The sequence below is a fragment of the Phytophthora sojae genome, assembly GCF_000149755.1.
Source record: "Phytophthora sojae unplaced genomic scaffold PHYSOscaffold_12, whole genome shotgun sequence".
In the NCBI taxonomy this organism is placed as follows: Eukaryota; Oomycota; class Peronosporomycetes; order Peronosporales; family Peronosporaceae; genus Phytophthora; species Phytophthora sojae.
Window position 1 is genome coordinate 1487089 of NW_009258126.1, and position 20726 is coordinate 1507814.

General features: G+C 54.7%; 10 protein-coding genes across 10 annotated transcripts; 6 read left to right on the top strand and 4 right to left on the bottom strand.

The window, feature by feature from the left end:
* Positions 1–159: 159 nt before the first annotated feature.
* On the top strand, positions 160–1935 carry PHYSODRAFT_529499 (hypothetical protein; the record flags this gene model as incomplete). Its single annotated transcript, XM_009538913.1, has 1 exon — positions 160–1935. The coding sequence occupies one exon, from the start codon at positions 160–162 to the stop codon at positions 1933–1935; it is 1776 nt and encodes a 591-aa protein (XP_009537208.1).
* Positions 1936–2603: 668 nt separating this feature from the next.
* On the top strand, positions 2604–4400 carry PHYSODRAFT_529234 (hypothetical protein; the record flags this gene model as incomplete). The annotated part of the gene is made up of 1 exon (XM_009538914.1): positions 2604–4400. One exon carries the CDS (start codon positions 2604–2606, stop codon positions 4398–4400), a length of 1797 nt encoding a protein of 598 aa, XP_009537209.1.
* A 1680-nt stretch (positions 4401–6080) lies between these two features.
* PHYSODRAFT_319370 (hypothetical protein) lies at positions 6081–6583 on the top strand (the record flags this gene model as incomplete). The annotated part of the gene is made up of 2 exons (XM_009538915.1): positions 6081–6474; positions 6543–6583. 2 exons carry the CDS (start codon positions 6081–6083, stop codon positions 6581–6583), a joined length of 435 nt encoding a protein of 144 aa, XP_009537210.1.
* Positions 6584–6681: 98 nt separating this feature from the next.
* Positions 6682–7428, bottom strand: PHYSODRAFT_288926 (hypothetical protein; the record flags this gene model as incomplete). Its single annotated transcript, XM_009538916.1, has 1 exon — positions 6682–7428. One exon carries the CDS (start codon positions 7426–7428, stop codon positions 6682–6684), a length of 747 nt encoding a protein of 248 aa, XP_009537211.1.
* A 1151-nt stretch (positions 7429–8579) lies between these two features.
* On the top strand, positions 8580–9579 carry PHYSODRAFT_565515 (hypothetical protein; the record flags this gene model as incomplete). The annotated part of the gene is made up of 2 exons (XM_009538917.1): positions 8580–8825; positions 8902–9579. The coding sequence occupies 2 exons, from the start codon at positions 8583–8585 to the stop codon at positions 9577–9579; spliced, it is 921 nt and encodes a 306-aa protein (XP_009537212.1).
* A 139-nt stretch (positions 9580–9718) lies between these two features.
* PHYSODRAFT_431768 (hypothetical protein) lies at positions 9719–10144 on the bottom strand (the record flags this gene model as incomplete). The annotated part of the gene is made up of 1 exon (XM_009538918.1): positions 9719–10144. A coding segment is annotated over one exon (426 nt), but the record flags the coding sequence as incomplete, so codon positions are not given.
* A 134-nt stretch (positions 10145–10278) lies between these two features.
* Positions 10279–12270, top strand: PHYSODRAFT_348259 (hypothetical protein; the record flags this gene model as incomplete). The annotated part of the gene is made up of 1 exon (XM_009538919.1): positions 10279–12270. One exon carries the CDS (start codon positions 10279–10281, stop codon positions 12268–12270), a length of 1992 nt encoding a protein of 663 aa, XP_009537214.1.
* Positions 12271–12424: 154 nt separating this feature from the next.
* PHYSODRAFT_528336 (hypothetical protein) lies at positions 12425–13621 on the bottom strand (the record flags this gene model as incomplete). The annotated part of the gene is made up of 1 exon (XM_009538920.1): positions 12425–13621. The coding sequence occupies one exon, from the start codon at positions 13619–13621 to the stop codon at positions 12425–12427; it is 1197 nt and encodes a 398-aa protein (XP_009537215.1).
* Positions 13622–14496: 875 nt separating this feature from the next.
* On the bottom strand, positions 14497–19441 carry PHYSODRAFT_529233 (hypothetical protein; the record flags this gene model as incomplete). The annotated part of the gene is made up of 5 exons (XM_009538921.1): positions 14497–14628; positions 15997–16048; positions 17407–17458; positions 17962–18013; positions 19382–19441. Coding segments are annotated over 5 exons (348 nt in total), but the record flags the coding sequence as incomplete, so codon positions are not given.
* Positions 19442–20029: 588 nt separating this feature from the next.
* PHYSODRAFT_340707 (hypothetical protein) lies at positions 20030–20674 on the top strand (the record flags this gene model as incomplete). The annotated part of the gene is made up of 1 exon (XM_009538922.1): positions 20030–20674. One exon carries the CDS (start codon positions 20030–20032, stop codon positions 20672–20674), a length of 645 nt encoding a protein of 214 aa, XP_009537217.1.
* Positions 20675–20726: the final 52 nt, after the last annotated feature.

The window sequence follows — 20726 nt, forward strand, 5'->3', positions numbered from 1 at the left end:
GGGGAGGCAACTAGTAGGTAAATTCAGCGCATAAATCAACCTGACTCGGACCAGGTAAGAGCCGTGCCGCACACAGGCAGGAATAGATGGTGATGATATATATTGAGCTAGCAGAAATAGAGCTGAAGAGTGATCGGGTGGTCTCTTGGCGACCAAAGTATGATCCACCCAGCGCCTGCCGACATCCCTGAAGTGCTTCATAGAACTCCTCTGTCGGCTTCACCTATCGGGTATTCTAGAGTTCGAATCTGGAGCTTAAAACTTCATCACGTTTGGAGGGCAGCCAACATCAGCAACCGTGGAGCGCAGTACTCTGTCGAACGTCTGCTTGCTCTGGATGAGTACACTCGAAACACATCGCTCTCACGAGTTGTATTCGTGATTCTCGGATCGTTCCTGCCTGCGGAGATACTAATCATCTGCCAGGAAGCCGTGCCTCTCCAAGATCCGGCACTGGGATGGAGAGCGAATTACGGCTTCTGGGTCCGTCTACCAATTGTGATCGCAGCCGTGCTGCACACCGTCCTGGTTCAAGGAAGATATTTCCTCAAGAGTTTCGTAATATCTCGGCGTCAATTGATCCTGCTGATTTCAATGTCCGTGACGGGGCAGATGCTTGTCGCCATGATTTTTGCTGCAAACCTCTGGTTCCCGATCCCGTTCATTGTCATCACCTTGGTCCCTGGTTTCTACATTTTATCAACGGGGTCCACTTGTTTAGTGGCAGGAATGCCCATAATTCGCAAGGTTCTGAAAAACAAGGAGCGCCTTGCGCGATTTGGCTGCTTTATAGCTGCTCAACAACTCATGGCACTTGTCTACCCAGCTTACCAAGTATTATTCCACGCCACCCACGATACGCGCTATGGGCTTTTGGTAATTCTTCTTCTCCCCATCATTAAAATTGTTATGAAGAATATCGCGTTGCGATGCGTGGCCCACATGGAGGATATGATGCCAGAAGCGGTCATTTTCACCGTTGATTTCTTCAACGCACTGTACATGGCAACCTGTATGAAAAGCACGACGTCGACGTCCACCGTCGTAATTATCGTGCTGGTGGATATTGCTCAATCCGCTACGGTACTATTTGGCTTGAGCCGACGAACTGCGTCATTTTTGAGACGGGTGAACGAGGCCTCAGCAGCGTTGGGCATGGCAGATAATTTACTTGAAGCTGCCACTCAACTTTGTAGAAGCGCAGATACTTTTGGGGAGCAAAATTGCCAGCGAATACGGCTCTGTATTCGAATTCAATCCTGCATTTCGCACTGCGTCTCGGCAGACGTTCGCGAATTGCTTCAACGGCTGCAGATGACCGCTCGTACTGGATCACACCACGTAAACAGGCACCGCTCTGCCCCTGTTAACCGAATCGAACTAATCCAATGGCGTCGCATTCATAAAGTTGCCACCTGGACTCAGCATCATGACCGGAACATTATTTTTCCGGCCCAGATAATTAATCCTAGGGGATCAGATAAGCCAGACTACTCTCCGAAACAGCGCGACTGCACGGTAACACACCCGCATATTTTACGTGAAGCACTGGAGGTGTTATTTACAACAGAGTGCCTTCTCCTCAGCGCATTCCTTGATGCATTTGTACCCCTGTTTTACGGGATCTTCATGGTCGTAATGATTCATCTTCAGAGCGCTGAGTACCATTTCGAGCTGGTCGGCGTCACGACTGAAACGATTGGCGACGTGGTTGACTCCATCTTTGTCTTCTCGATCGTGGAATTGATCTCATTTGGACTCCTGGTTGCAGTGATATACCGAAATCTACGGATCAACGCGTTGTATCACTTGGCGTTTGTTCTTGAAACCCAGTCGGAGCTAATTCAGAGCAAGTTGCTGGCTTGGGTTACGATGACGCTGGCATTCCGTGTGGTGCACTTTGGTACGCCAGCTTTTTTTTGCTTTGTTTGCTAATGATCACATCGATCAATGATCTTGATTTTAACAGCTTTGTTTGTCGTTGTATTTAGGTATTGATTTCACGTTCAAGTTTGCGTGGCTTAGAAACACAAATTAGCTACTTGTACTTCGAAGTCGTGTTTCTCCGGCAGGAAAATATGATCTAGTTCGTGAGCAGTTGCCAAATATATTAGCTGTATACTATGTGGGCGGTGACTTTCTGGAGCCGCTGTACGTAGCAAAATGTAGGTGCGTGAGTAGTGCGAAAAGTTATGTTTACTCTCAGTGAATCAAATTCAGCCATGGCTTTGGCAAAACATGGCTGTGAGATCGTATTGTGAACGAACGCTCGTCCTAGTACTGATTTTTTCGAGGCGCTGCATATTGGTTGTGATCAGCAACGGGTACTGAATCGTCGAATCAAACCTGCTGTGGGATCAACGAACGTATAAGCACGTGTTATCTTTGCTTCCCGCGGACATGATGCAAGCGCTTCATCTACCCGTGTATCTGATAGAAGGTATAAGCTGCATTCACGGTTCACTTGTGGTCGGTGTCTAATTACAGCACAGTCGCTCAGATGTTGTTATCCTGCACGCGATCAAAATAAAGGCGACCTTGCTCCTCCCTGCAAACACACGTTCGCGTCCGAGCTCAGCGCTCGATGGCCGCCATTCAATAGCATGATTCACCCGGACCCGGATTCATCGGATATCCCTGATGTGGCTCAAGCCAACACCCCACCATCTCGGATTATCAGTCTCTCCTGCTTCCGGCAATGGCTCCTCAAAATCTCTCGGTTTTGGTCAGCAGCTCATTTGAGCTATCGCGGAGGGAAATACTCAATCGAGCGGCTTCTCGCTCTGGACGAATACACACGAGAGCATTCACTACTGCATGCGCTAACTGTGTGCGTCGCATCATTTCTGCCAGCCGAGATTTTTATCATTTCGCAGGAGGCTGTGCCTCTCCAAGACCCCGCACTCGGATGGCGAGCGAACTACGGGTTCTGGGTCCGAGCAGCTATCGTGATAGGCGCTGTGCTCTACACTGTCACGGTCCAAGCCAAATATTTCCTCAAGGGCTTTGTCATCTCTCGGTGGCAGCTTTTCGTGCTGTTGACGTGCGTTGTCATCGTCCAAATGATATTCGCGGTGACTTTTGCGGCCAACGTCTGGTTCCCGATCCCGTTCACTGTGATCACGTTGGTACCAGCTTTCTATGTGGTTTCGGCCACGTTCATTTGTCTAGTAGCTGGGGTGACGGTCGTCCGATCTGTGCTGAAAGATACTGCTCGCCTGCTTCGATTTGGCAGCTTCATCGCTGCTCAGCAACTGTTGGCCCTAATTTACCCCGCTTACCAGGTTTTGTTTCAAGCTGCAAACAACACAAAGTACGAGCTTCCCGTGATTCTTCTGCTTCCGATCATCAAGCTCGCCGTGAAGAATATAGCGTTGCGGTGCGTGACTCATTTGGAAGACATGATGCCCGAGGCGATCATCTTCACGGTGGATTTTTTCAACGCGTTGTACATGGCTACGTGTATGGAAAGCGCGACGACGACGTCGACGGTCATTGTCATCGTTTTCATCGACACCGCTCAGTCCGCTACAGTTTTGTTCCGCCTGCACCAGGGGACGGCGACAATTTTGAATACGTTGAATCAAACGACTACACCTTGTCATAGTGCTGCCAGCTTACTCAGCGGAACTTCTCAACTCTGTCGAAGTGTGGATGGCTTCGAAAAGCAGAATCGGCAACGAATACGAATTCGCTCGTGCCTTTTTCACAATATTTCGACTGAGGCCCGCCAACTTCTCGACCGGCTGGAAAGAATTTCTCTACAAGTGCATCGCCGATCGTCTGCCCCGACCAAACGAGTGGGGATTAAGAGCACCGTCATATTCGAAAAGCGGCGCAAAATCAGCAAAGGGGCGACCTGGGCTCATCGAAATGTTGTTTTACCAAGCCAGCTAAATAACAAGTCGCCAAGAGAACCGACTGCACCAGAATGTCCCGTTACAGCAAGAAGCAGCGCAATTCTGAATTCGCGAATGCTTCAAGAAGCTCTTGAAGTCTTTTTCACAACCGAGTGCCTCCTGCTCAGCGCATTTCTCGACGCATTCGTTCCGCTGTTCTATGGGATTTTCATGTTTGTCATGGTCCACCTACAGAGCGCCCAGTACCATTCCGAGCTCGTTGGAGTCACGGCTGAGACGATTAGGGACGTGGTTGACTCCATCTTTGTGTTCTCGAGTGTGGAGCTGGTTGCGTTTGGATTGCTGTCAGCGCTCATATACCGGAACCTCGGGATCAACGCGCTGTACCACCTGGCGTTTGTTCTTGAAACACAAACGGAGCTGATCCAGAGCAAGTTGCTGGCTTGGGTGACGATGACGCTGGCATTCCGTGTGGTGCACTTTGGTACGTTATTCATGATAAAGAGTGCGGAGAGAAATGAGCCTGCTTTTTTTCATTAACATATCTGTTTTGTCGCTGTAAGGTATCGATTTCACGTTCAAGTTTGCGTGGCTGGCTAAAGGAGGCTAGCTACCAACCTCGTTGGAAAGTGTTACAACTTCAACAGGTGATAAAGTAAGGAATCACTTTCAGGAATGCGTGACGGGTTTGTCGTGTGAGCTAAAGTTAATGTGTCGTTCAGTCTCGAATTGGCCTGTATTGTCCATTTTCATTCCATTGTGCGATGTACAAATAGCTTCTGAGTTAAACCATGGACTAGCGAAGGTAGATAAATATGCCCTTCATTAAAAGTCTCGAAATAGGCTGAAAACTTGGCCATTGAAGCATTTTGGTCCTCAGTCCGCGCCAGTCCTCCAACCTAATTCATGAACAACACGATTGTGCCTTATGCAGCCACCTCATCGACCACCGCACCTGACGCCTCGCTACTGCGGACGTCGTCCCACCTCTTACAGCAAACAGCAGAGGTCACGCAGCAGCTCTCGCGGTATTGGGCCGAGCTACACGTGGGCTATCGAGGCGGAACCTACTCGATCGAGCGATTGATTGCACTACACGAGTACTCTACAAGTACGTCTGCAGTGCACGTGATGGGTGTATGTCTATCCGCTTCGCTGTCTGTGGCGCTATTTGTCATCGCGCTCGAGTCGGTTCCTCTGCAAGACCCAAACGCAAGGTGGTCCGAGCAGTATGGCTTCTGGATTCGCGTCGCTGTCTTCTCCATGGTCATCGCTAACGCGTTCCTGGTCCAAGTGAAGCACTTTGTCCAAGGTTGTGTCATCTCGTCACGACAATTATTCATCATGATATTATTTGCTGCTGTCTTCGAAACCCCGCTTGTCGTACTGGTCGTAGCTTACACTACGTTCCCGATACCATTCTCCATCCTGACAATGGCTCCGACCTTTTACCCGATTCTGCTTGTCTTGTTCTGCATCGTCGTCCCTAGAGACGTCATTCGCGAGATGCTGCAGCATTACGACGACATTGTGAGGTATCTCAAGTTCACAGCTGCATTGCAGGCCATGGCGGTCATCTACCCTATCTACCAAGTATTCTTCCATTACGTCCACAAGACAAAGTATGAGCTTCCAGTGATGCTTCTTCTTCCTATCATCAAGCTGCTGCTGAAGAATATTATTCTACGCACCGTGACTCATATTGAGGATACGATGCCCGAGGCCGTCATCTTCACCGTCGACTTCTTCAACGCGCTGTACGTGTCCACCAGCATGGAGTCCGCGACGTCGACATCCACCGTGGTGATTGTCGTGCTGATCGACATCATCCAGTCGATGATTGTGCTTTACCGTCTCAACCAGCGAACTTCCCGTCTAAAAGATGTATGGATCAGTGACAACGACCTCTTGAGCGTGGCATTCCGCGTTTGCCAATCTACCGACGAGTTCCGAAAGCAGAACCGCCAACGCATACGCATTCGGTCGTGTCTTCCGTATAAAATATCGCCAGAGGGCCGTGATCTTCTCACTCGCTTGGAATCTGCGTCTCGATATACATGTACGAGTTCCGATACGAGTAGGCGTCACACGTCTCCAGCTAATTCGAAGCAGAATTTGTTTGTGAGTCGACAGAAGATCAGTAAGGCGTCGACATGGGTGGAACGTAGAACGCCGACTATCGTGACACCGGCGGGAACTATCATTGCTGCCGAGTCAAGAATGACTACGAAGCCCCATCCGGAGAATTTGCACAAGACGCTGGAGCTGCTGTTCACGACAGAGTGCCTCTTGCTCAGTGCAGCTCTTGATGCGCTTGTGCCGTTGTTTTATGGCAATTTTCTTCTGCTGATGGTGCGTCTACCGAACGGGAAATATCACACCGACCTAGCTGGTGCCACGATCGAAAATATTGGCGGCCTAGTGGACACCATTTTCGTTTATTCTCTTGTTGAGGTCGTGTCGCTTGTGGCGTTAGCTTGGATGATCTATCGCAATTTGGCTATGAACGCTCTGTATCACGTTGCGTTTGTACTGGAGGCGCACAGCGAATTGATCCGAGCCAAGTTGCTGACGTGGATGCTAATGACGATGGCGTTCAGGGTGGTCCACTTCGGTAAGTGCGTCGTTCAGCTCCAACTCCATGGGTTTTGTTTACTGAGAATTATGCTTTTTCGTGTTTAGGCATCGACTTCACCTTCCAGTTCGCTTGGCTCTCAAGTTAACGATTCTAAAGAAATTAACGATTGTTCACCAAAGCCCAAACTTTCGCCACGAACTTCAGCTTACCATTAGAATCCTGCTAGCTACGCGTACCAGGGAACTAGTTGACGCTCTTCCTAGCATCCAGGAACTGCTTGAAGTACTTGTAGTTCTCGTGGGACTTCATCGCGCTATCCGACAGCCCTTCCAAGCTCAAGACCTTCTTGACGTAGTCGACGCTCCGTTTCGACTGTGCCCAAAGCCGCGTCTTGACCGCCATCTCTGCTGGCGAGCCCACGCTGGTCATGGAGGGCACTTTGTACGCTCCGAGCTGCAGAATCACGTCGTCGTCGTACATCTTGACGTAGCGCTTGTAAGTCGCGAGGCCGGGAGCGTTCACGAGCTGATTCTCGTCGAGCTTATGCAGGCCGAGGTTCTTCCAGGCCTGGAACGTGGAGACGTCTCGCGTCAGCCACTTGTTAAGTCTGTTGAATTCCGCCTTAGTCACGAACTTCTGGAAGTATTTGTAGTTGGACGTGAGAGCCGCTCCCGAGAGCGTGTCGAGCTTGAGCGCCTTCATGACGTCTTTTTCCGACTTTCCGGTCTCGAGCCACCACCGCACATTGATTTTTTTGAAGAGATCGGAGAAGAAGGAGCGTTCTTCGCTGGTAGACAAAGCAGAATCATCGGTATTTATCACGCTGGTGGCTCTCAGCGCCCTTGCTTTGGTGGGCCCAGCTACATAATTCCAGGGCTGGCCATTGATCGAAATCTCCGTCGAAACCTGAGGCTTCCTGGCATCTACGAGAACTGCGCTGCTTGCGAGGAGTATGACAGTGATCGCGAGCAAGGCTTGGGCCACGTGCATGACTGAATCAACCCGACGGAGCTCTTTGTACGGAAGACTGAAATTTCGGGCCGCTGAATTTCAGCCTGGAAGGGGAGCAGCTTCCGATGGGGCCTCCCAATGTCCCCGGTCCACGACAACTCCCCATCCTAGCGCACCGAGCACAGTTCAAGAACCAGACGACTTACTGGGCAACACTCGCTGAAGTCATGTAGAGTTAGTGCTAACGCACCTTCCCCGTAACACCAACAGACAACGACTTACAAAGCCGGCATGCTTAATGCCATCCTCCTGTATAAAAACAACGATAAATTCCCTCCCGTTAAATCTGTAAAACTGTCATAAAACACACGGTGGGTTGCATAAAGTACACAAGAAAGCATATAAAGTACACAAAACCAGATGATATACAAAGATGAAGTCATTTGATTGAATCTGATTGGCTGGTTTGCTCATGTTAAGCTTTGCTTGACTTCGTCTGCCGGCTTTGTAAGTCGTTGTCTGTATCTCTGGCGAGCTGCGAGGATCGTCAAGCTTTCACTATGAAAGCCCGATGCAAAGCCTATGACAGATCAGCGGCTGTCCCAGCTGCTCGTGTTATCGAAGGTGAGCATCGCAGCAGTGAAGAGCGCTTCGATGTTTACGCGGACCATGGGTTTCGGGCGGTTCCTTGGGTCCATCGAGACAGCACCGAACTTGACGATGAAAGCCTGGCCCCATTTGACTCGGAAGCACGAGCCGCCTGCATTGGATTCTATTAGCACCTTCTCCGGTCAGGTACAACATACCGTTGGTTTGGAGATCGTAAGTCTTGTCAGGTGCATTCACTGCATACAGTAGTGTACCTCGTGATTCACGAGGTACATTCGTCAGGCCTTGAATGGATCATTGTCTGTGTAGGCTCCGACGGCCATGCCGAAATGCCACTTTAGATCGATGTGCGTCCGCGCACGTCCTATCCTCCTCCTTGTCCCCAACACGTTTGGCTCCATTTCCAACGGTACAAGTTGCCTTTTTCTCGCTCAAAAAAATATCAGATCGAGTCGACATGGCTACATCTCTTTTCCATACTGAGACCAAGTCATTTCCGAGCAGCTTAGATGGATTTTTATCTTTACCACTCGCCGCAAATAGGTAACTAGTAGCTAGCTGGTCAACAGAGCAGCCATTCCTCCATGGAGCAGTCTCCGCGCAGCAGCAGCAGCGGCGGCGGCGGCGCCAGCGACGCGCCCAGCAGCGTGCTGGGCCACCAGCGGCAGAACGGCTTCGAGCGGCCGTTCTCGCGCGACCAGGTGATCTCGTGGCTCGGCCACTCGCTCTCGGCGCTGAGCTTCTTCGTGGGGGCCGCCGGCGTCTTCCTGTGCACGGGCGAGGGCGCCGTCGAGGAGGCGAATACCAACAGCACAGTCACCACAATGGTAGAGCGACCGCAGTTGCAATGCAATGACTAGATGGAGAACTAACCCACCTTTATTCGTGCTGTCCTGGTGCCAGACCATTGTGGCGGTGGCGGTGCACACCGTGAACTCGACGATCCTGTTGGCGTCCTGGAGGTCCTGCGAGTCGATCGACCCGGCGGCGCCCGTGGAGGACTCGCTGCCCAACGGCTGGTGCGGCGTGCGGCTCGACGGCCCGCGGTGGGAGAAGACGCGCTACTGCGCGCTGTGTCGGAAGGCCGTGCCGGGGCTGGACCACCACTGCACGTGGCTGCAGACGTGCATCGGCAAGGCCAACTACGCGCAGTTCTTCACGGTGGCCTGTACCGGTACGCTGCAGTTCGTGCTGCAGGTGGCGTACGCCGCGCTGTGTCTGCTGTGGCTGCACCACAACCCGCTGGACGACGCAGGCGCGTTCCAGTACGTGGTGGAAGGCTGCTTGATCGCGTGCCTCGCCATCTCGGTGCCGTGCATGTTCATGTACTTCGTGCTGCTCGGGTTCCACCTGTGGCTCATGGTGCTGGGCTACGGCACGTACGAGTGGATGCTGCGGCGACGCAAGGAGCAACGGGCCAAGCTGGAGGCCAAGAAGAAGAAGAAAAACATGGGCGGCTCAGAGGAGGTCAGCTCCACCAGCACGCACGAGTCCGTGTCAATAGAGTGCAGCAGCCACACAGTAGTCAAGGTGGAGGACGTGAACCCTGAAGAGCGCGAGCGAGAGCTCACGGTGCTGTAGTAGCCACAGTAGCCACACTCCCAACCTAAACAAAACTGTAAACAATAGTATCAGAAAAGCACAAAGCTTAGCAAGAGCCGCACCGGACCTCATATCTTCTGCGTCTATATTCCAGCCTCTCTCCAGTGCGCGCCTACTGCTGCTGCTGCTTGACTTGGGCCACGGCCTGCTCGATGCGGGCGTTGATGTTGGGGAGCAGCTTGATGTGCGCGTCCACGCAGGAGGAGACGCACTTCTCCATCTCCTTCTGGGCGCGCGCGATCTGCGCCTCGTTGGGGGCGCCACCGGCGGGCAGCGAGTCCTGCGCCCGGTCCTGGCAGTCCTGCACGCCGCGCTGGATGCGGTGCTGGAAGTTCTGCATCTCCTGCTGCATGAACTGGTTGATCTGCTGCGTCGGCATCTGGCAGCGCTCCACGGCGGCCGCCAGCTGGTCCGACGACCAGCTCTTGTTCTCGAACACCTTGGCGGCGCATAGGTAGCCGTCGCGCTGCATGCCGCGCAGCACGCTGCGGTCCAGGCGGTCCACCATCTTGTTCACGGCGTCCTGCAGCTTCGAGTCGGCCATGGTCTTCAGTCTCGGAGCTCTTTGAGACTGACGCGCATGGGCATCGTGTGGCGCACACGACCTGTGTACTCCACCTCAATTTGATGTGCACTACCCCAGATCACTCCACTTTGTGCATAACGGCACTAGTCGTCATGGACTCGGACGCGTCACCTTCGGAGCTGCAGCTGGGCGCGTTGTACGGGCGCTACAAGCAGTGGTGCCCGCCGCCCGCGCCCCCATCCGACGTGCCGATGGAAGGTGCTTCCGTCGAGGTCCCGCTCGCCTCGCTCTGCGCTCTGGTCGTGCAGTTCGAGGCGACGGCGCGCGAGGATCTGCGCGTGGGCTTCGCCCCCTCCCCCGCGGCCCCAGGCGACGGCTCGGACGACGCCGAGCGACGCAGGAAGCCACACACCGAGTGGAAGTACGAGGTGGCGGTCGGCACCAGCGGCAACACGGAGCTGGTGTGGCGCAAGGCGGCCTCGGGCCGCAGCAAGGAGGTGGTCCTGGCCCGGGTCTTCACGGGCCGCACGTGCTCCGCGCAGGACTTCGTGCCCTACTGGGTCGTGGTGGACGTCAAGAGCGGGTCGCTGTCCGTCGGCGTGGGCCCGCAGGTGGGGCAGGACGTGCTGGCCTCGTGCCAGGACCCGGACTTCGTGCACGTGACGCAGACGGCGTTCACGGCGTGGGACTCGCCCGTGTCGCTGCGCGGCATCCAGGTCCACGGCGTCTACGAGGGACAGAGCGAGGCTCTGGCTGCTGCCAATGTGGCGGCCTTCCCCGCGCCCAGGGTCATGGTGCGGGCTGATCCTTGGGGTAAGGAGGATCTGCTCACGGCGGAGCAGAGACAGCAGTACGAGGCGGAGTACGCGGCCTCGAAGCGCCGCGCGGAGAGGTTCGGCGCGCCATTTGCGCCGCCTGACATCAAGAAGTTCCTGGACCCGAGGGAAGTGCGGAAGCTGCAGCGCACAGGCGCCATCGTGCCCGGGTTCTCCACGGGCATTGACGTCACGAGCCAGGAGGAGCAGAGCAAGCGCGAGCAGCGCATGAAGAGGTTCGACACGCCGCAGTTTGCTGTCGAGTACTCGGCTGAGAGTGCGAGGGCGTTGGAGCAGGGGATGACGCAGGAGGAGTGGGCCGAGAAGCAGCGCGACCAGGAGAAACTGCGTGCTCGCGCGCAGAAGTTCGGACTCTCCGCGGAAGAAGACCGTTCTCAGGTTGTTGTTTCGGGTCTTAAGCCGGCTTCTGCTAAAGTGGCTCGTGAGCGTTGTGACGTCAAGGCCCCCGATGTGGAAGGACAGCCGGTGGCGTTCCGTAACGACGCGCTGCACATGTATTCCCTGGACGATAAATTCCAGCAAGTCCGCACGAGCGATGTGCTGGAGTACTTTGTGGGCTACGGCCCGGCGTACGTGGAGTGGCTGAACGACAGCTCGTGCACCGTCGTGTTCCAAGACAACTTCACCGCTAGCCGAGCTCTGATTGCGCTTGGCAAGGAAATCCCATCGCAGACTCTCAAGGAGAAGAAGGAGAAGGTGAAGACTGAGGCTGCGTCCGGTGAAGATGTCGACATGGCGGATGCGGAGGCACCTGCTGACAACGACTCTGCTACGGCGATGGAAGACGTTGACGAGGAAGTGGAGGTCCCTGACGTTGCCTTCAACCGATCGCAGTGGTATCTCGGTAACAACCCCATCGGCAGCCAAACGCAGTCTCGTGACAAGAAGTGGCGAATCCTGCTGCGCAAGGCAACGGACGAGGACTTCCCGCCTGAGAAGCTCCCTAAGAAGGGCATGTATCACTCTCGCAGCAATCTGCGCAACGACTCACGCGGTAGTCGTCGTCGCAATGACCGGGAGTATGGATCTTCGTCGCGACGACGTGGTGGTGGCTCCCGAGCTCATCCGTACGGTGAATTCCGCGAGGATCGCCGTGGTGAGGAGCCGGCTGGTGGTCGTCGTCGCCGCGGCAAGAACGAGGACCGTGACACCGGCAAACCGTCCGGCCGTATTCGCGTGAACGCTGACGGCTCCATCAACATTGTGCGCGAGGACCAAGCTGGAGCGGCTCCGACTTCTGATGGAGCAGCGGGTGAGAGTAAGCCCGCGGAAGCTGTCAAGTCTGAGCCTGCTCCGGCTGCCGAGTAAAGCCTAGCCACCCACCAGCTCGCTAGCAAGCGGTACGAAAGATGTCAACAACCAACGATACGCACACATAGATAGAGAGCCAGGCCAAGACCCCAGCCAGTCGGAAGTCCGTAGTCTGTTCCAATAAGTTACCGCTAATTTGTCGTCGTTACCTCTAGCAACCTGGCTGGAACTTGGCGCTGATAGTTTCACGGCAGTAGGGGCATTCGCCGAATACCGTGTGGAAGGACTGCCGTGACGTTGGCAGCGCGCGCAGCCAGTCAAACAGGCACTTGGCGTGGAATGGTCTGTTGCAGTTTGGGTTTTCACACAGTCGGTTTGGAATCCTCGATCCCTCTTCAGCCACTGCTTTGCGCTGGTTGCCATCCTTGCGTTCTCCCGTGCTCTCATCCTCCCCTTCAAGTCGATACAAGTAGCAGATGCCGCACTCGACTGCAAACTCCTCGGGCTTCGTCGTCTTCGGCGACGGCAGCGCCACCCCCAGCACGTTTTCCAAGTTCTTCTGCAAGGACTTGGTCTCATCCCACCGCGATGCGTTGCTCCCCCACCGTTCCCTCAACGCTCCAACGTTCGCCTGGTTGCCGAAGAAGCTCAGCTCACTCAACATGGCCGTCGGATGTGCAGGGTCCACTTCAAACTGCACGGACGCATGTCGTTCCAGCGCCAACCTTCTCCGTCCCGTGGCCCTCGTCGGATGCTGCGGCTCCAACACACACGTGGCTGCATCCAACACATCTAACACGTCCCAAAATCCCTGAAACTTGGCCAGAAACCCCTCAAACTGCGCCACCACTTCACTCAGCACCGACTGGTTGTCGTCCGGCGGCCACCGCAGCTCGAAAGCCTCCGGAGCGTCCACCAGACACTCCGGCTTGGCTGCCACCCCTGGAGCCTCGTACTCCAATGGCAGCAGCACTCGAACGGCGTGGGTGCGTCCTGCCTGGTCCTTCGTCTCGAGCTCCAGCGAGCGCAAGTCGTTGCTCAGCTGCCGCAGCCTGTTCCAGCCCACAGCGTCCAGCTCCGCCATCAGCCGGGCGTAATACTTGGCGTTGGGTAGTGCGGCTTGGCTGTTGGCCTGTGGCTTGCAGCATAAGGCCACCAGCTCCTCCAGTTCCGTCGCGAAGCCCTCGAGAGACGCCGCCTGCGCCAGTCGCAGCTTGAGCGTGGCGCCGTGTGGCTTCAAGCGAGCCGCCAGCGCGCTCTCCACGTCCAATTGCGCGGCGTCCAAGACGACGCGACTTGTGCGTGGGTCGTACGCAACGTTTGAGACGCGCACGGCGAACTCGTCCCCCGCAACGCGCACGTAGCCGCGGAAGGACGAGTGCTCCGCATTCTCGGGCACGAAATGCATTTTTGCATTTGTGTAGCCATTTCTGCAAATGTAGCCAATTGGCGACCTCGACGGAAACGTTGGCAGGGGCATGCCGAAAAGAAGTCATCGCTTTGGCCGGATTCGAATGCCTTTCGGATCGACAGTTGAAGATTTATTACCCGCTACAATTTCGTCATTTTGGGTCTCACCGTCCAAGCATGGGGAGGAGACGCAGGAAAAGGCAACAAAGAGGACGCACAATGGCGTCCGGTGATGAAAGTTGTGACGGTTGTGGCGGTGGAGGGGCGGGCCGTCGCGCTTCAATATTCGAGAGGACAAGACTCTAAGTGATCTGAAGGAATATGTGCAGGACCGCCACAAGGGGTTTGGATGCCCAATCGATGAGATGGCCCCGTACTTGACCAAGAGGGACGGTAGATGGCTGACACGTGGAGAGTCTGATGTCCAGCAGTTGCTTCGTGGTGGACCAGTTCCTCCTTCCATCAAGGCTCTCATAGTCGAGAGCAATAAGCTCGATCCACGGCGCAGAATTCGCGCGTTCGGCTTTCGCGACCTGGGAGTCCCGTACCCCGACATCCGAGACGTTTATCTGATCTTGGATCGCCCTGAGTATATCAAGAGCAGATACCGTGCCTACCTGGCTCAGCTACGGCTGGAGCGCAGTTTTACTCCAGGTAAGCAAAGCTACACCATCGTAGATGATTATAGACCAACTCGTTGGTGTTTTTTAGCGTGTTGTGTGCAGCCAATAACCTGTGGAGTTAGCGGGTCATATGCGCTAGCGACGTACCGGCGCCCACCCCCAAAGTGACGTCTACGCCTACGAAGACTCCGGCCGCGAAGTAGACATGGGTAAGGCAGTCCTCGGTCGTGTACAGTACCCAGTGAGTCATTCACCCCCGACGTGTTTGGCGGCGGGTGCACGAATGGTGGCGCAGTGCAGCGGGGAAAGAAGCAGTGGATCTGAAATAACTATATGAATGAATGATAATATATAACAGTGAACAAATGAATGGATGAATGAACTTATCCATTACGGCATTGCCTGTGCGTTGCCCTCCTCTCAGTGTGAATGCGTAGCCGTCTCTGTGTGCGTAGTGCATGTTGAAGTTATCTGAGTATACTAAATAGTACTGTAGTATACCGTAGCGTCGTCGTCCACCATGTAATAAAGTACAGTATCTGATACTCGATATCATAGAGTACACTAGATCTGGTATGAGACCTAATATGATCCTTACTGAAACCGATGCAACTAGAGCAACTCCGTGTTCATACTCTACATTTCTTTCGTTTGAATCGTATCCGCAATTTGCTGCACCCACCCACCTCCTCTGCAGCCAAGCTCACATAGCCATCTCACTTAGTCCCTTACAACACAAATACTATCAACCGCACAAGAACCACGAGGACGAGACGTAGTGGCCGATGAAAGCAGTCTTCGGAACCTTATCCGTCACTGCATTGACATCCGCCTCAGTTATTGTAAGCAAAAAACAATAACGCCCTGCTCGAGGCCAAAAGGACTTGAAACCTCCCATTCCTCAGACCGCCCAGTGCCAAGCACCAAGCAACTAAGCAACCAGCCCAGCAAGCCGCAAGGCCACCACAGCCGAGCACAATGAAGCTCCTGCGCCACCTCCTCACTAGCGCTGTCTGCGTCGCAGTCCTCATCTCGGCCTCGACAACATCGTCCGTGGCGGCCCAAGTGGCAGATGATGATGTTTACTCCGGGACGGCGACGACAACGGACAAAGGCGTCTCGACGCTGCTCCGCGGCCCCAACGACAGCGACGACTTTGTCCTCGCCGGTTCGGATGACAGCGACAACGACGATAGCACCGAGGCCGTCCCCTACGACGACATTGACGACGACAATGACGAGGACGACGACGGAATTTCGGACGACGAGTATGTGGCAGCCGACTCCCGCCGCCTGAGGGCAGCAGCAATCACCCCGAAGCCTACGACAGCGCCGCCAAAGGCCACAACCGCGGCGCCGAAGGCCACCACGGCGACGCCCAAAGCCACGACGGCAACGCCCAAGACCACGCCGCCATCACCGACAAAGCCGACGGCGACCAACTCGACGGCAGTGCCGAAGCCAACCAACTCCACGGCGGCTCCGCCCAAACCGACGAACGCCACGGTGCTGCCTACCAACACACCGGCGGCTAGGAAGCCTTCGAACGCGACGGTGAAGGCCACGCCGGCGCCCACCCCCAAAGTGACGTCTACGCCTACGAAGACTCCGGCCGCGAAGTAGACATGGGTAAGGCAGTCCTCGGTCGTGTACAGTACCCAGTGAGTCATTCACCCCCGACGTGTTTGGCGGCGGGTGCACGAATGGTGGCGCAGTGCAGCGGGGAAAGAAGCAGTGGATCTGAAATAACTATATGAATGAATGATAATATATAACAGTGAACAAATGAATGGATGAATGAACTTATCCATTACGGCATTGCCTGTGCGTTGCCCTCCTCTCAGTGTGAATGCGTAGCCGTCTCTGTGTGCGTAGTGCATGTTGAAGTTATCTGAGTATACTAAATAGTACTGTAGTATACCGTAGCGTCGTCGTCCACCATGTAATAAAGTACAGTATCTGATACTCGATATCATAGAGTACACTAGATCTGGTATGAGACCTAATATGATCCTTACTGAAACCGATGCAACTAGAGCAACTCCGTGTTCATACTCTACATTTCTTTCGTTTGAATCGTATCCGCAATTTGCTGCACCCACCCACCTCCTCTGCAGCCAAGCTCACATAGCCATCTCACTTAGTCCCTTACAACACAAATACTATCAACCGCACAAGAACCACGAGGACGAGACGTAGTGGCCGATGAAAGCAGTCTTCGGAACCTTATCCGTCACTGCATTGACATCCGCCTCAGTTATTGTAAGCAAAAAACAATAACGCCCTGCTCGAGGCCAAAAGGACTTGAAACCTCCCATTCCTCAGACCGCCCAGTGCCAAGCACCAAGCAACTAAGCAACCAGCCCAGCAAGCCGCAAGGCCACCACAGCCGAGCACAATGAAGCTCCTGCGCCACCTCCTCACTAGCGCTGTCTGCGTCGCAGTCCTCATCTCGGCCTCGACAACATCGTCCGTGGCGGCCCAAGTGGCAGATGATGATGTTTACTCCGGGACGGCGACGACAACGGACAAAGGCGTCTCGACGCTGCTCCGCGGCCCCAACGACAGCGACGACTTTGTCCTCGCCGGTTCGGATGACAGCGACAACGACGATAGCACCGAGGCCGTCCCCTACGACGACATTGACGACGACAATGACGAGGACGACGACGGAATTTCGGACGACGAGTATGTGGCAGCCGACTCCCGCCGCCTGAGGGCAGCAGCAATCACCCCGAAGCCTACGACAGCGCCGCCAAAGGCCACAACCGCGGCGCCGAAGGCCACCACGGCGACGCCCAAAGCCACGACGGCAACGCCCAAGACCACGCCGCCATCACCGACAAAGCCGACGGCGACCAACTCGACGGCAGTGCCGAAGCCAACCAACTCCACGGCGGCTCCGCCCAAACCGACGAACGCCACGGTGCTGCCTACCAACACACCGGCGGCTAGGAAGCCTTCGAACGCGACGGTGAAGGCCACGCCGGCGCCCACCTCCAAAGTGACGTCTACGCCTACGAAGACTCCGGCCGCGAAGTAGACATGGGTAAGGCAGTCCTCGGTCGTGTACAGTACCCAGTGAGTCATTCACCCCCGACGTGTTTGGCGGCGGGTGCACGCAGTGCAGCGGGGAAAGAAGCAGTGGATCTGAAATAACTATATGAATGAATGATAATATATAACAGTGAACAAATGAATGGATGAATGAACTTATCCATTACGGCATTGCCTGTGCGTTGCCCTCCTCTCAGTGTGAATGCGTAGCCGTCTCTGTGTGCGTAGTGCATGTTGAAGTTATCTGAGTATACTAAATAGTACTGTAGTATACCGTAGCGTCGTCGTCCACCATGTAATAAAGTACAGTATCTGATACTCGATATCATAGAGTACACTAGATCTGGTATGAGACCTAATATGATCCTTACTGAAACCGATGCAACTAGAGCAACTCCGTGTTCATACTCTACATTTCTTTCGTTTGAATCGTATCCGCAATTTGCTGCACCCACCCACCTCCTCTGCAGCCAAGCTCACATAGCCATCTCACTTAGTCCCTTACAACACAAATACTATCAACCGCACAAGAACCACGAGGACGAGACGTAGTGGCCGAACAGTACCCAGTGAGTCATTCACCCCCGACGTGTTTGGCGGCGGGTGCACGAATGGTGGCGCAGTGCAGCGGGGAAAGAAGCAGTGGATCTGAAATAACTATATGAATGAATGATAATATATAACAGTGAACAAATGAATGGATGAATGAACTTATCCATTACGGCATTGCCTGTGCGTTGCCCTCCTCTCAGTGTGAATGCGTAGCCGTCTCTGTGTGCGTAGTGCATATTGAAGTTATCTGAGTATACTAAATAGTACTGTAGTATGCCGTAGCGTCGTCGTCCACCATGTAATAAAGTACAGTATCTGATACTCGATATCATAGAGTACACTAGATCTGGTATGAGACCTAATATGATCCTTACTGAAACCGATGCAACTAGAGCAACTCCGTGTTCATACTCTACATTTCTTTCGTTTGAATCGTATCCGCAATTTGCTGCACCCACCCACCTCCTCTGCAGCCAAGCTCACATAGCCATCTCACTTAGTCCCTTACAACACAAATACTATCAACCGCACAAGAACCACGAGGACGAGACGTAGTGGCCGATGAAAGCAGTCTTCGGAACCTTATCCGTCACTGCATTGACATCCGCCTCAGTTATTGTAAGCAAAAAACAATAACGCCCTGCTCGAGGCCAAAAGGACTTGAAACCTCCCATTCCTCAGACCGCCCAGTGCCAAGCACCAAGCAACTAAGCAACCAGTCCAGCAAGCCGCAAGGCCACCACAGCCGAGCACAATGAAGCTCCTGCGCCACCTCCTCACTAGCGCTGTCTGCGTCGCAGTCCTCATCTCGGCCTCGACAACATCGTCCGTGGCGGCCCAAGTGGCAGATGATGATGTTTACTCCGGGACGGCGACGACAACGGACAAAGGCGTCTCGACGCTGCTCCGCGGCCCCAACGACAGCGACGACTTTGTCCTCGCCGGTTCGGATGACAGCGACAACGACGATAGCACCGAGGCCGTCCCCTACGACGACATTGACGACGACAATGACGAGGACGACGACGGAATTTCGGACGACGAGTATGTGGCAGCCGACTCCCGCCGCCTGAGGGCAGCAGCAATCACCCCGAAGCCTACGACAGCGCCGCCAAAGGCCACAACCGCGGCGCCGAAGGCCACCACGGCGACGCCCAAAGCCACGACGGCAACGCCCAAGACCACGCCGCCATCACCGACAAAGCCGACGGCGACCAACTCGACGGCAGTGCCGAAGCCAACCAACTCCACGGCGGCTCCGCCCAAACCGACGAACGCCACGGTGCTGCCTACCAACACACCGGCGGCTAGGAAGCCTTCGAACGCGACGGTGAAGGCCACGCCGGCGCCCACCCCCAAAGTGACGTCTACGCCTACGAAGACTCCGGCCGCGAAGTAGACATGGGTAAGGCAGTCCTCGGTCGTGTACAGTACCCAGTGAGTCATTCACCCCCGACGTGTTTGGCGGCGGGTGCACGAATGGTGGCGCAGTGCAGCGGGGAAAGAAGCAGTGGATCTGAAATAACTATATGAATGAATGATAATATATAACAGTGAACAAATGAATGGATGAATGAACTTATCCATTACGGCATTGCCTGTGCGTTGCCCTCCTCTCAGTGTGAATGCGTAGCCGTCTCTGTGTGCGTAGTGCATATTGAAGTTATCTGAGTATACTAAATAGTACTGTAGTATGCCGTAGCGTCGTCGTCCACCATGTAATAAAGTACAGTATCTGATACTCGATATCATAGAGTACACTAGATCTGGTATGAGACCTAATATGATCCTTACTGAAACCGATGCAACTAGAGCAACTCCGTGTTCATACTCTACATTTCTTTCGTTTGAATCGTATCCGCAATTTGCTGCACCCACCCACCTCCTCTGCAGCCAAGCTCACATAGCCATCTCACTTAGTCCCTTACAACACAAATACTATCAACCGCACAAGAACCACGAGGACGAGACGTAGTGGCCGATGAAAGCAGTCTTCGGAACCTTATCCGTCACTGCATTGACATCCGCCTCAGTTATTGTAAGCAAAAAACAATAACGCCCTGCTCGAGGCCAAAAGGACTTGAAACCTCCCATTCCTCAGACCGCCCAGTGCCAAGCACCAAGCAACTAAGCAACCAGTCCAGCAAGCCGCAAGGCCACCACAGCCGAGCACAATGAAGCTCCTGCGCCACCTCCTCACTAGCGCTGTCTGCGTCGCAGTCCTCATCTCGGCCTCGACAACATCGTCCGTGGCGGCCCAAGTGGCAGATGATGATGTTTACTCCGGGACGGCGACGACAACGGACAAAGGCGTCTCGACGCTGCTCCGCGGCCCCAACGACAGCGACGACTTTGTCCTCGCCGGTTCGGATGACAGCGACAACGACGATAGCACCGAGGCCGTCCCCTACGACGACATTGACGACGACAATGACGAGGACGACGACGGAATTTCGGACGACGAGTATGTGGCAGCCGACTCCCGCCGCCTGAGGGCAGCAGCAATCACCCCGAAGCCTACGACAGCGCCGCCAAAGGCCACAACCGCGGCGCCGAAGGCCACCACGGCGACGCCCAAAGCCACGACGGCAACGCCCATGACCACGCCGCCATCACCGACAAAGCCGACGGCGACCAACTCGACGGCAGTGCCGAAGCCAACCAACTCCACGGCGGCTCCGCCCAAACCGACGAACGCCACGGTGCTGCCTACCAACACACCGGCGGCTAGGAAGCCTTCGAACGCGACGGTGAAGGCCACGCCGGCGCCCACCCCCAAAGTGACGTCTACGCCTACGAAGACTCCGGCCGCGAAGTAGACATGGGTAAGGCAGTCCTCGGTCGTGTACAGTACCCAGTGAGTCATTCACC